Below are 15,222 nucleotides of genomic sequence, written 5' to 3'. Positions count from 1 at the left end.
GGATTTTGAGTCCGTGAGTCGAATCAGAATTCTGGCGATGGTTCCCTCTGGTGGTGCACAAGAGGGTTGGCATCGCCCTCATTTACAACAGAACCCCCCTCCTGCGAGCGGCTCCTGAAGCGAGAAGGCACCTGACGCCGGGGTCTACCGCGCTGTCGGGGGGCTGGTTTCTCTGGGAACCTTTGATGAAACTCTTCCGTGAGAGTTGGGTCTAGAATATCTCTAGCATTCACCCAGGACCGTTCCTCTGGACCGTACCCTTCCCAGTCCACCAGATATTGGAGGGCGCCACCCCGACGTCGAGAGTCCAGCACTTCTCGAACGAGGTAAGCTTCCTCGCCCTCGATCATGACAGGTGGAGGGGTCCTGGTTTCCGATTCCTCCTCAACCGCCTCCTCTCGTGGACCACCAGCGGGTTTGAGTAATGACATGTGGAAAGTAGGAGAAATACGATAATGATTAGGCAAGGCTAAGCGAAAAGACACTGGAGTAATCTGGCGTACAATTTTGAATGGCCCTACATACCTGGGACTGAGTTTGCGGCAGGGCAATCTCAGACGAAGGTCTCGTGTCGACAACCACACCCACTGCCCCGGTTGATACGTGGGTCCCTGGCGTCGGTGACGGTTCGCCTGAATCTCTCTCCTCCTGACTGCCCTCATGAGATGTCTGTGAGCCTGGTTCCAGACATCCTCACTCCGCTGCAGCCAATCCGTGACAGCAGGTAACTCAGTGGGTTCTCCGGACCATGGAAACAGGGGTGGTTGGTAGCCAAGAATACATTTGAATGGCGTAATACCCGTGGCTGGCTTTATTAATGAATTTTGTGCATATTCTGCCCACATCAGATAGCGACTCCAGTCGTGCTGTTGCTGATGACAGTATGAACGTAGAAATCGAATGACTTCTTGATTCATACGTTCAGTTTGGCCGTTGGATTGAGGATGGTACCCTGAGGTGAGACTAACATTAATATTTAGATTTTTACAGAGAGCGGACCATACCCGGGAAGTGAATTGGGATCCCCTGTCTGAGACGATATCATCAGGTAAGCCAAACATTCGAAATACATGATTGCACAGGGCTTCTGCGGTTTCAAAGGCAGAGGGCAATTTGGGCAACGGTATTAGGCGACAAGCCTTGGAGAAACGATCAACCACCGTGAGAATGACTGTGTTGTTCTGGGAAACAGGGAGATCCGTAATGAAGTCCACCGCTATATGGGACCAGGGCCGTTGCGGAACCGGTAGTGGTTGTAACAGGCCAGCAGGGGTTTGGTGAGATGCCTTCGTGCTTTGGCAAATTTTACATTTCTGAACATAATTAATTACATCCTTCGTGAGGGACGGCCACCAGAAACGGGCTTTGACTAACTCCAAAGTTGCCGTGATGCCTGGATGCCCCGAACTGGGAGTGTCATGAATATGGGTCAGTAATCTGGTACGTATGTTATTGGGTACAAAAATCAGGTGATTCGGACAGTCTACTGGAGGGTTGTTTTCTCGGTTGGCCTCTTGGATCTCGGTAAGTATGTCCCACTGTACTGGAGCCACTAGTAAGTTCGTAGGAATAATGGTTTCATCACTAATTGGGGTTTTATCCTCTGATAGCCTGGAAAGTGCATCTGCCTTACTATTTTTACTCCCGGGTCTATAGGTGACAATGAAGTCGAATCTGGTGAAGAACAAAGCCCAACGAGCTTGTCTGGGATTTAGACGTTTGGCTGAGCGAAGATATTCCAGATTCTTGTGGTCAGTTAATATGGTGAATTGCTGGCTAGCCCCCTCCAGCCAGTGTCTCCATTCTTCCAGGGCTAATTTCATTGCCAGTAATTCGCGATTTCCCACATCATAGTTTCGTTCTGCGCTGGTCAATTTACGGGAGAAGAAGGCACATGGATACATTTTGGATGGTTGACCCTGACGTTGAGATAACACAGCACCGACTCCTGTGTTGGATGCATCCACTTCCACAATGAAAGGTAGGTCTGGGTTGGGATGACGGAGAATAGGAGCTGTGGTGAATTGAGTCTTCAGATCGCTAAATGCTTGGCGTGCTTCAGAGGACCAGGATAGTTTGTGGGAATTTCGTTTGGTCATGGCTGTTAATGGTGCGGCTATTGAACTAAAGCCTCTGATAAACCGTCTATAGAAGTTGGCAAAACCTAGAAATCGCTGCAACTCCTTGAGATTCTGGGGTAACGGCCATCGTTGAACTGCCTGTACCTTCGTATCATCCATGGTAATCCCTTCTGCACTGATGACGTATCCCAAAAAGGCGATCTGTGTCTGGTGGAATTCACACTTCTCTAATTTGGCGTACAGACGATGTTGAATCATGCGTTGCAACACCATACGTACATGTTCAACATGTTCCTTCATCGTGTTTGAATATATGAGGATGTCGTCGATGTAAATGATGACCCAGCGATCCAGCATATCCCGAAAGACATCGTTCATAAAAGATTGGAACACGGATGGACAGTTTGACAGGCCGAAGGGCATTACCGTGTACTCATAGTGCCCCCTAGTGGTGGAAAACGCGGTCTTCCACTCGTCACCAGCACGGATTCTGACAAGGTTATATGCACTGCGAAGATCAAGCTTGGTATAATATCTAGCCTTTCTTAATTGTTCCAGGGCAGGAGGTACGAGGGGTAATGGATAGCTGAATTTTACGGTGATTTCATTGAGCCCTCGGTAATCAATACAGGGACGTAAACTGCCATCTTTCTTCTTTACAAAGAAGAATCCAGCTGAAGCAGGAGATGTAGAAGGGCGGATGAAACCCTTGGCCAATTCCTCGTCGATATATTCAGACATTGCCTTGTGCTCAGGTTGTGACAGAGGGAATATTCGACCCGTTGGAGGACTTGAACCTGGAATTAACTCAATAGCACAATCACTTGGTCGATGTGGGGGAAGTTGAGTAGCTTTTTGTTTGCTAAAAGCTTCATGTAAGTCATGGTACTCAATGGGGATTAGTTCATCAACGAGTTCAGGTAACACATTGGTGGTTCGTAATGGAATTTTGTGAATGGGCTGGATGCACTGTTTCATGCATGACTCACTCCACTGCAATATCTGTCCGTCCCTCCAGGAGATATGAGGATCATGTCGCCTTAACCAGGGCAGTCCCAACACCAGTGGATGATTAACTGAATCAATAATGTAGAATTGCATTTCTTCAATGTGTAGAACACCAACTTGTAACTGTAGCTTATTCGTAATCATACGGATGCGTCCTTCACCCACAGGACGACCGTCTAGTGCTTCCACTGCAAGACAGGAATCATATGAGCTGAGAGATAGTTCGTGACATAAAGCAAATTTCTTAGATATAAAGTTTCCGGCAGATCCAGAGTCGACAAGAGCCGTAGTATTAATCATTCTTTTATCAAATTTAATAATTACAGGAATCAGTACACTGAAAAGTGCAGGAACATGGGAAGGACTCACCGATTGAACTGGTGTCTGAGGTCGTACGCTGCAGGTGGATTTCCTGTGCCCTGATTGACCGCAGTACATGCATAGATGATTTTGCAATCGATGCATTCTTTCTTCATGGGTGAGACGGGTGAAACCCAGTTGCATGGGTTCATCAGGGGGCGTGTCACTTGAAACATGGAGCTGTGTGCGAGGATTTCTACGGCTGCGAATCAGATGATCAAGACGGATGGTAAGTTCAATGAGTTCGTTCAATTTCTTTCCTTCGTCACGGCAAGCCAATTCAGATTGTAGATTGGTATTCAGAACCCGTCTGAATAGTGTCTTCAGTGTATCCTCAACCCAGTTAGTTTGAGCGGCGAGAGTGCGAAATGACAGGGCGTATTCTGCAGCTGTGTTACGCCCCTGTGTAAGAGAAAGTAACTGCTCACCGGGGCTTCTCCCATCTGCTGGGTGTTCGAACACTTCCCGAAATTGCTTGAGAAAAGTTTCAAATGTGGGATAGTTACATTCCTCCTCCTTCCATATCGCTGTAGCCCATTCCAGCGCTTTCCCCGTTAACAGATTGCATACAAAAGCCACCCGACTAGAATCAGTGGGATATAATGCAGGTTGTTGGTTAACAAATAGTTTGCATTGCAATAAGAAGCCTTTGCAGCGAGAAGGTGACCCATCAAACTTTTCAGGAAAAGCTAATCGGGGACTTACGGTAGCCGGAGCATTGGAGACATGCGTTGGTTGAGAAGCTGTCATGGTAGCAGGCGGGATAACTGCAGGATTCGGATGACGGAGTTGCTGCATAGCTCTCACCAGTTCCTCTGTGAGAGAAGTTAGATGGGTGAGTTGTTGATGATGGGTGGCTAACTGAGTGGCTTGAGCGGAAAGTTCAGTCGAGACTTGTGCTAAAGCTGCTGGATTCTGTAGTGGCGAAGTCTTCTGTTGTGATGAGTCAGAAGGCATTGAATCCATTTGCAAGCTTTATTAAGAGCACACATACAAACAAACACAAAGGGGCAATCCAGGAGACAGAACGTGGGACAGGCAAAAGTTCAGAGGCAGGCAGATATCTTACTGGTCAGAATAACAGGCTGGAGATCAGGGGCAGGCAGATGTCTTTCGTAATCGTAGAACAAGCACAGGGTCAGAAACACAGATCAGTCCGAAGCAGGGAGTATGGAACGCTCAGAAATGACAGCCAGGCAAATCAAGACTTCGCAAAGAACCGGAGCGTGAGTGTGGTATATATACACGAGAGCTGATGAGTTGCACCTGGACCGTAATCAGTGCCAGGTAGCAGGGCTTATGGGATTTTGAGTCCGTGAGTCGAATCAGAATTCTGGCGATGGTTCCCTCTGGTGGTGCACAAGAGGGTTGGCATCGCCCTCATTTACAACACAATGACACAAAGATTTGTCATTCTGATGGCACTGACATGTTCAATGATACAAATGTTTATTTTTGAGAGACAAGTATTGTTAGTAAGAACCCATAGTAATAACTGAGGATTTTGTGCAAGAGACTGACTTTAAGGTAATCCAGGGTATTTTATTATTTGTACATTTTGTTTTGAGAAATGTAGATACTTGTTTGCATATTTCAATTCTGATCTGAGAAATGTACCAAAGTGACTGAGAAAAACTGTATTTACAAAACTGATTAAAATTAGCAGCAGAGTTACATATTACAAACTGTAATATAGTAGTAAGCACTATAGAAAAAAATGGTTTTACATAACAAATTGACATTAGATTACATGCATAAGTAACATGTCATAACATTACATTTCATGTTAAAATTATTTATTATAGTCTTAGTTTACTGATATATAATCCCTAGAGTTTTATATTAACTATATATTAGTATTATAATATCACACATTAACTGAAACAGCAAATAATAAGACATGGATCGTAGTATTTAAAAATCAATATTAGGGCTGCACGATATTGGATTTTATTTTTTTCTGCGATATATATTGAGATACGATTACAATTTCACCAAATGACTTAAATACCTCTATTTGTTAAAGATTCAGGTACAGAAATTGAGTAATCAAATGTAAATTATCACTACATAGCATAAATAATATAATTAAATATTAAATATTTTTCATAAAATATATAACATTTTTCAAATGATACAGTTCCTTGTGCCTGAATGCTTTAAACTCTCTTAATATGCTCATACAGTCATACAGGCCTTAAAACATGTAAATGATAAACAGGTGCTCCATTATGGTAAAAATCTCCAATGACTCCATGTTCTATATCATGGCTCCTGGTCAAATATAATCCCAAATCAACATTATTGATTCTGCGACATGTTCATCCAATTGCAGATGCACACATTACGATATCGATGCTATAACAATATATTGAGCAGCCCTAACCAATATTATTACATTAAAATAGAAATAAATAATACTAAACGTTTCAGATGAAGTTATGTTGGTTGCAACCCAGGCTCATTCTGAAAACGTAGTCCTGTGGACGTTTCTGGAGACCGCGAAATACAGGGAGGTATTTTTGCAGTTTTTGTTTTTCGCAAAACCACAAGAGGCCGCTGTGTGTGCTCTTTTGTATCTCAAACGTCTCTCGCAAGAACCGTTTGCGCCCGCGCTGTTCTCGCGTAAACCCACCAGAGGCTGCTGTCGATTGTCATTTGTCTGACTGACTAAATAATTGACTGGACGACTGGCCAATCGACTGACCCACCTACCTCCTTCCCTAAACCCAACCAACAATTTACAAAAGCCGTCCAGAAAAAGTAAAGCCCTTGTCTGATTTTTACCACATTTTTGGATTTTACCACATTCTCACCCTGTTTTGAACTTGTTCTTTTTATTTTTTGGATTCTGTTTTTTGTCTTACCTGATTTCTGGAACCACTCTTCCCCAGACTCGAACCCAGTTGTTATCATGGTCAGCTCCTTTCTGCGTCTCAACTCTGCCGACATACACGACGAGCTAACTCGTGAAAATGGTTGCAGTGGGAAAGCCCTCCACATGGAGGTAGGCGGTTAACCAGTAAGCGCAAAAAAAAAGGCGTCATACCGCCCCCGTAGTGTTCGCTTAAAAAATAAAATGCAGTCATACGTACCTCCGGCTACATAATTCGCAGTCTCCAGAAATGTCCATGGGACTACATTTTCAGAATGAGCCTGGGTTGGTTTGTTCAGTGGTTCAAACAACATTTTTTTTAGAACATTATCCAGACATATCTACACCCAATAATGTTTGAAAATGATAGACAGACAGACAGACAGACAGACAGACAGACAGACAGACAGACAGACAGACAGACAGACAGACAGACAGACAGACAGATAGATAGATAGATAGATAGATAGATAGATAGATAGATAGATAGATAGATAGATAGATAGAACTCTTAAATTCTGATATATTCTGCAGCAAACAAACATATTGTAGCTTGATTGCTTTTTCAGACTCAGTGTATGTTGATTTAAGAACCAGCAGCATCCAAAAATAGCAGTGTAACCTTTAATAGCATGTTAAAGCTTTAATTCTACCACTTGTCCTGCTGTTTGATATCGGCCCTGACCCCTATGCTCTGACTCACTCAGAAACTAAATGCATGGAGTCTCCAGGGCCCGCTGCGCTGTCAATAACAGGGCTCACTGAACTATTGACTGAACACCATCTACAAACCCTCCACCCATGACCTTGCTATTGAACACCACAAAAGAAGTGAAATGAACGGATTATGAAGAGAAAAAGCCACTCCCCTTTGCTGTCTGATACGGGTGCTGTACTTGCCGTTTCGTGTCATTCAGATGCGTTTGTCACACGGCCTCCTATCAGCACAGTTCAAACTATTCTACAAAAAGAACACACTCCAACCATTCAGCGTCTTAACAAACGGGGTTGATGGATGAATAGCACAATTTCCCAGCAACCCCCGGGAGCTGGCAGGGCATGTCTGCCGAGAATATAATGGAGTACGGGAGACCCAAGGCCCCACAGAAAGCTCAGAGCTACAGAAAAGCCTGGTGTTTCTGTCAGTGTGTGAATCATCACTGCCAAGCCGTCTCCCTCTGACTGGTCTCAGTGTTGCTTTTAATTAAGGATACATGTCCAGTCAAAAAATTACAGTGTTAAAATTTTCATTCACTCTCAAGTGGCCTGTCAGTCATTTCTGCCCCCACTGTACATGAAAGGATTTCACTGGGTATTTGCCGTACAGCTCTTTCACATCAGGGCTGCATCCTACTATAAATGATGTAACCACATCCAGTCATGTGAAATACAGGCTACATGCATTAACGGCTCATTCCAGGGCTTCTCTCGCCAAATGCATTAACAATCAATGAAGAACAGCTCCTCCAAGCAATGCACCTGAGAGTCAAATAAATATAGCCCACGCCAACCTGTTTGCTATTTTTGCAAGGCTGGCTGACAGTGAACCAGCGCAGCAGATCAGGCCTGAGTTTGCCCATACTGTGCCAGCAGAGAGCGACAAGATATGTGCTGAAGGATAGAGGCCAGGTGCACAAAGAGACCCTATCCTGATGGGATCAAACTAGTTACCCTGATGTGCCCACTCCACACTGAGCGGCCCTTTAACATGACAAAATTATATCTGATGTGACCGCCTTGCGTTCCCCTGACTATGAGCCCCAGCCACGGTAAATGCAATCACTGAAGCCTTCTCAAATAAGAGAGGTTACAGCGCCACTGAACTGTGTATAACTGTGCAACCTGAGTGGAATGCGTAATGTTGGGCCAGATGACTCTTCTTGGCTGCCTGGAAAAACCAGCTTTCGCTTGCATAAAGTCTACCTCGCCAAAGTACAACATGTAGCCTGTAGTGCAATAAAAATGCTTTTCAGAAGAGCTTGTCTGCTGTCTTAAAGCTAAGCATCAAGTATTAATGGATAATTGAATGAAAGCTTTCAGGATTAATTGGATGTGATAACTGTTCTAGAGCTGGTTGTTGCTTGGAGACGTCTGGTGCTTTCAAAAGGAGTGTAGTTTTTAAACACCCATAAATATCATATCCTTGTGAAATATTAATGGAACTTAATTTCGATTATCTAACGGACTTACTGTGGCCACGTAATGTGTGCACAGACAAAATCCTGATCGATGAGATGCGTTTATGGCCCAAGAATTGGACATTCGTGATGGCTTCCATCCATCTTACATTCAAAGCACAATGCCTTTTAGACCTGGAAACAAATGCAAATTAGCATCACTGAGTTTTATCTCAAATAAATAGGACAATTTCATGGAGTTTAGCAACCTCATCCTTAGCTTCTTTTCATTTGCGCAGAAAATGGATTTGATGAAACATAACATTGGTGTGCAAACACCTTAATTGCCTTCCTCCTCTCTTGAAGAGATTTGTAATCTTTTTTTTGCTGTGTATAGCGCACTGTGATACCCAGTCTCGATAATGAAAGGTTGTTAAAGCATGGAATAAAAGATTCATGGTGTTGAAGGGGATTATTTTTCGAATCGCTTTTGTTGCTTTGGCATGGTTGACATGTTGAGATAGGTGAATGAATGAGATATTCTTTGTCCCTCCCCAGAGACTGAAGGAACTAAAGCAGAGAGAGTTTGCCCGCAATGTGGCCTCCAAATCCAGGAAGAACGAGAGGAAACAGGAGAGAGCTCTCAGACGCCTACATGAGCTTGCTGAACAACGCAGAGAAGTGCAATGGTGGGGGATGTTTTGTTTATTTTTATTTTATATATATATATATATATATATATATATATATATATATATATATATATATATATATATATATATATATATTTATATATATATTTATATACAGTTTACCAAGGTATGCATATATATAATATAGTCTAAAATAAAGCAGACTAGTTTTTTGTTTAATACGTGCAAATTAAAACATCAAAGCAGCATGTGATTTAATTGAAAAGTATTTTTGTGTAGTACTGTGCAATCCTCAGGTTTCCCTAGGGAGTCCAAATCTAATTGTCACCTCATTTTTCTGTTAGATGAGTGTAAATGAACCTGGCTCTTATATTTTGTTTCTTTTGTTCCTCTCCTTTCTGATGCAGTGCCCCAGGAAGTGGTCCTATGTTTAAGTCTACCACAGTGGCAGTGGAAGGTTCTTTCAGGGAGTCCTACTGTGATGATGATGCCCAAGAAGAGAACCAAAACTGCATGGCTCAAGATTCGGGGGGTCAGATCCATTCCAGCAGTTGTGGCATAGCTAGTAAACAGTCACCCTGGTCATACAATGGGAGGGCCAAAAAGCAAACTTTCAGACGCAAAATTGCATTCTCTTTTTCCTTTCCAAAGAAAGCAACTGTTAAGCTTGAGTCATCAGCAGCGGTTTTCTGTGAGAGCACGGAGGAGGGGTCGATGGAGCGAAGCCGCAGACAAAGACTCAGAACACCCCCTGTTGAGCTTGACCTCCCTGGGTCCCCCATGGAGGAAAAAGTACTAAAATGTGAGGAGGCAATTTACAGCACTGACACCCAGCAGAGCGAGCATTTCCAAAAAAGTGACAGCACCGAAAGTCAGGGGTCATCAGATATCCCTGTGGCAGGGGAAAGCCCTTCATCAACGGCAACAGATTTGTGTGCTTTGCTTGTTTACTCAGAGAATGTTCCTAGTCCTGCCATGTCCCCGTTAAACACTTCCCCTTTTTGTTTGAACAGTGCTGATATTGTTCTTGAATCTGAAGACTCTGTTGAGAGCTTAAAAAGCAGCAGTGCTGAAAGTAAATCTGAGACCTCTAAGGATGTGACAGAAGAGGGTAGTGGTGTTACAGAGGAGGGGTGCTTGGCCATCAGTGAGCCTCCCGAAAAGATTTTCTCAGATGAGCCACCTAAGAATGATTCTTCTCAAAGAGAAGAGAAAGTTGAGGAAGCACCTGCAAAGTCACCTTATGCTTTCACAAAACCCAGCCAGCCTTTTTTCTCTGTTTTAAGCAGGGACGGAAACACCATCTTCCAGTGGCCCTCTGAGATGGTGTCCTTCACAAGGACAGAGCCATCCCTGTCTTTTAGTTGCAACCCCCTCCATTTTGACTTCAAGAGGACACGGATTAGAAGGTCTGCCGACACCCAGGAGATGACTGAGCCCAAAACTGATGAGGAATTATCTGTCTGCTCAGGTTTCAAATCCTGCCACTCTGACAAGCACATCGAGGAATCTACAGCCACCCCCAGAAACAGTCCCAGCCAAGGAGCAGAAGGCAAGGTCAGAAAGTGTTATCAGTATTCAAGTGACACAGAGAGTTGTGTCAGGTTGAAAACACATGACAAGTGTAGACATTCCAAAGATTGGATTCATGCAAGCAAGAGAGTGGAAGAGAAATTGCGGAAAAGGGATCAACGTCATTACAGGAGCCATGCTAAAAGAAAACGCAGAAGGCGGAAGAGGAGGAGAGACAGACACTGGGAGACAGAGAGCAGTATGGTGAAATCTAAGAAATTCCACAGACGACCTGAGTGTGTGAAAGGACTTGATAGCCAATTTAGAGGCACCACTTCACAGCAAGTGCATCCATTAGAGAAGTCAAAGCAATCAGCTCAAAATCAGGCTGAGGATAGCAGCACAGCTACCGTAGTTGAGGAAGGCGTGGGAAGCAGAAGGCAGGAGGCAGCAGCCAACGTAAACTGCTCAGCGGGCAGCATCATTCTCTCTGATGAGTTCTGTGCCGATGGTGAAAAGGTGCTTGGGAACAGCAGGGAAAAGCCTGACAATCCAACTGCAGGGGAGCTTACGTCTATAGAACAGTATCCCCGTAACCGAGACACATCTCACTTTCATGAATCCGGTTCAGCCGAAGGGGGGCAAGAGGAGAATCCTAACCCACTAGTGACTAACAGAGATGGGGCATGTGAAGGGCAGAGTTTGAAAAGACCGTGTTCAGAATCTCTAAGAGACAGACATGAGTTTTGTGACTCCTGTCAGTCACTGACAGATTTTTCTGATAAATGCACAGAACCTACCTGTTGTGAGCATGGGACAAGCAGGAAAAGACAAAGGCGGACACAGGATCAAGACCAAACCCCATGCCTTGCAATTGAATGTCCCGTTGTTCACAACTCTGTTTTGGAAGAACAGGACAAGGCCACAGTTGAGTCGAGCATGAAATGCCTTGTTTTAAAAGGCACGTGTGACAGCTCAAACAGGTCAGACCTAAACTCATGCAGTATTGATGATGGAGAGAGCTGCACGGCTGATCCTCAGACATTTAGTTCCATTAGCAGTGCCCTGGGTCACACTGTGGTGGAGAGCAGCGACGGGCAGCAGAGCTCCTCCTCTCAGATCAATGCTTCATGCACCAAGGGCAGTTCAAATCTCCTAGAGACAGATTCAAAGCTCTTGGCGGAGCCAACAAAAGAGAATAGTGAGTCAAAAGCAGCACAAGCCCCCTTAAAGAACTGTAACAAGTATTCAGCGGCTGCTCAGGCCTGCCTGCTGGATGTGAGAGAGTTAGCCCTGCAGAGGACTGAAAAAGCCACCCAAGACAAATCATGTCAGCATAGCCTTCAACCCCCACCGCAGAGATTTCACCTAGGCATTCAGGCTGAGGAGAAGTTGAGCAGAGAGTGCTTCCACACCACCGGCAGCCTGTTCCAACACTCTCCATCATTCACAGCCCCCTCAGACAGCATGGAGAGACACTGTCTCCTGCAGATACAGAGCCACGGACAGGTGCTACACCAGCAGGTTTTCCCCACCAAGCTCAAATCTGTCCTTCACAGGCCACATCTGCCCATGTCATCTGCTGTCCTCCATCCAGTTCACCTGTCACCCTCTGTGCCTTCCGGCTCTATAACAATACGTCACACCATACTACAGCACCATGCTGCTTTCCTGCCCCCACAGCCACCCATTTACCCCCAGGTAGTGCCTGTTTCTCGACTTTCACTAGGAGCTGAGATCTGTCCACCCACCGCTTCTCCTTTTGTGGCCTCTCCACAGGTACCCGTGGTGGCGCCCCCTAATATTCATCCAATGACTGTAACCTTTCATGCCCTGCCACGACCTGCCATGTTTTCGCCTATGTTGACCCCTCATCCTGCTGTCATCCCCCTGCAGTCTCTGTTCTAGCTCTGCAGCTTTTTCTGTAACGAAATGCATTTGCACTGCAGTAGTGAAAGAAACATCTGCAGCATCGCTCCCTTAGTTAGAGTATTGAGATAGGAAGTAGCCAATGGGTATTATACAAAAGAATCGTCTTTGCAGTTTGGAAAGGATGCTGTTTCTGTGCCATGTTGTCAGTAGAAATTTTCTTGCAGAAAAGAACTGCACAACACTTTATTAGGAAATAAACTGTATAACTCATCTACCTGATCATTTCTGATATACATTTTATTAAGATTATTACAGATTTTATTAATTTTAAAGACCACAATATTATCAGATCCAAGGCAGAATGATCATTCAATACACTGTTTAGGTGTGCATCTTTATAGAAAGAAGTAATTATATATAAAAGAATATACCTAATAGTCTGTACTTAGACATAACATAATATTGTTAGAGTGACAATATTAAGATATGATGGTCGCTGTTTGCAATTAGTAATGATATGAATCAAAGTGTCATTATATGCAGTATACACAGCTTACCTAGGCATTCATCATGTTGGAAGGCATAAAAAGAGAATCATACTGACAACAGTGTGTATTAATTGCTTTAAATATAACACTGAAATGCCTTTCAAAGGCTAGTGGAAAGTGAACCATGTGCTACGACAGCATTGAACACACACATGCTCATTCATATGAGTAGTTTTTATGCAAATCAAAAAGCCCATAGCATGTGATGGTGAAACTGAATGTGACTGTCAAAAGTTGAACTAAAATGAGCAAATTCTATTTCTTACTTTGCTAAGTACAGACAGTGTCATCCTCAAATACAGAATCACAGTCAAGTTCAGACTACCGAATGTGTTGTGTAGTTTATTATGTAGTTCAAATTGTAGATCGTACATGCTGTTGCCTAACATATTTGAAAAGAAGCACAAAACTTACCAACTGCAATCCATCCATGGGTGTTTCCCGAATCCCTCATATTGTAACCTGCTTGAATTAGGAGAGCATAGACTAGATCTTTCTGAAATGATCTGTAGGACATGGAGTACCCTGCTCTGTAGCATTTCTGTGGGGAATTTTATTTGTCCTTACCTATTTTGAATTGCTGTTAATAGACCTTTATAAATATAAAAGGTTTACTCATTCAAGAATGACCAAATGACCTGGCATGTGGAGTTAATTTTAACCAAAATCGTACGTATAGAAGCAGGCGATTCCCCGTTTTTTTTTTTTTTTTCCTGTATTAATATTTCTAGTTGATTTACATATTACATATTACAAACCTTGGTGATGAATTGCTGGTAATATGATTAAATCCTACAAATATTTAACATAGATTTATTGAAATCCTGCTTCAGGGTAACTCCAAAACAGAAGTTCGTTTTTGTTAGCAAAGGATTCAATTTCTCCTGCTTGCATCAGATGAAAGGGACTAAACTCAAGAGAAGGATTCATTTACTTATTTAAAACACTAACTACTAAGATACTTGAATCCGAAAGCAAGTCTAGCTAGTTAGAAAAGAACAGATGAAAATCTGTCTCTTTGAATTCCCACAATCCTTTCATTTTCAAAGGAGATGTGTTGAACTGGAATTAATGACTTAGCTTTATTGATTTAACGAATAGCCATATGGAAAGTAGACTGTACTTAATTCTTAATAATTATGCTCAAACATATATTTTTAGAAATCTTTTTTATTTAAAGTGAAAATAAATCAATAAAAAGCTACAGAATTATAATCGAGGTTGTTTTAAATGACTAAAATGACTCTATGAACAAGTATTAATGTAGACACATTTAATTATAAACACCACAGTGGAGAAATTTAAGCAGAACTGCAGTTTATTTATTTATTTTTATTTTTTTCTCTGAAAGCATGTAACCGCATTACTAAATACAGTGTAATAAAAATATGCATTAAAACAAGTTGGTACATAGAAATAAAAGACAAAAAAAAATTATGCAGAGCTATTCAAAAGTGATGAAGAGAAACTGGTGTTTTTGTAACATCTGTTCAACAAAGCTCTGAATCCCACCAGATTGCCCCTTCTTAATTAATTTCAGTTCTTGAATCCTAATCGCATAGGAAGTCCATGATGTTACTGTTTTTTTTTTTCATGCAGTCGAAAAAAAAAACATGCTTTGAAAAATTGTACATGCTGTAAATCAGTACTATTTATAAATCATGTAATGTACATGTACATATGTTTTATGTTTTTATCGTGCCAGGTACCCTGTATGTATGAATTATTTAGATAAGATAAAAACAACTATGTTTTTTACGCCACTTTGCCAACTGAATGATGCTGAAGTACTATGTAATAAAACCGAGAAACGAGCGCTTGCTTTCATGTGTGTCCGTTTATGATGTGTCTTAGACAGCTTTCGGGTTACCGCACACTCAGGTGAAGTCCACAGTATGTGACTACAAACACACTGGAAATGCATGCTTTTTGAAGCCGGGGAAAAATCCAGGGGTTTTGTCACAGCTAGGGAAGAACTGTTGAATATTTCATCTTAAGGTCTCACACAAGCCATGCAAAGGTTATTGAGCGAGACAGCCACGGTCATTTTCTAGCAACTTTGAGGCAGTGCTTGCTAGACCATCATACTACGAGTGGTTTCAGATCGTTGCAGTGTTAATGCCCTCACCTTTCAGTGTGACTGACATCATTATGCAGAATTATTCTGCCATCCTGTATGTATGAGACTGATTAGCT

At 42.8% G+C, this 15,222-nt stretch overlaps 1 protein-coding gene across 18 annotated transcripts in view; it reads left to right on the top strand.

The window, feature by feature from the left end:
- The window catches only part of znf804a (zinc finger protein 804A), a 265,574-nt gene extending 250,732 nt beyond the window's left edge, over positions 1 to 14,842 (top strand). For 17 of the 18 annotated variants that reach the window (XM_073912068.1, XM_073912065.1, XM_073912072.1 and 14 more), the window contains 2 exons: positions 9,000 to 9,130; positions 9,502 to 14,842. In XM_073912068.1, the coding sequence (XP_073768169.1) occupies positions 9,521 to 12,514 (2,994 nt within the window). In that variant the 5' untranslated portion in view covers positions 9,000 to 9,130; positions 9,502 to 9,520 and the 3' untranslated portion in view covers positions 12,515 to 14,842. 18 annotated transcript variants of the gene reach the window in all.
- The last annotated feature ends 380 nt before the right edge of the window (positions 14,843 to 15,222 follow it).

The sequence above is a fragment of the Danio rerio genome, chromosome 9 (genome assembly GCF_049306965.1).
Source record: "Danio rerio strain Tuebingen ecotype United States chromosome 9, GRCz12tu, whole genome shotgun sequence".
Taxonomy (NCBI): Eukaryota; Metazoa; Chordata; class Actinopteri; order Cypriniformes; family Danionidae; genus Danio; species Danio rerio.
This window is presented reverse-complemented; position numbering and strand designations above follow the sequence as displayed.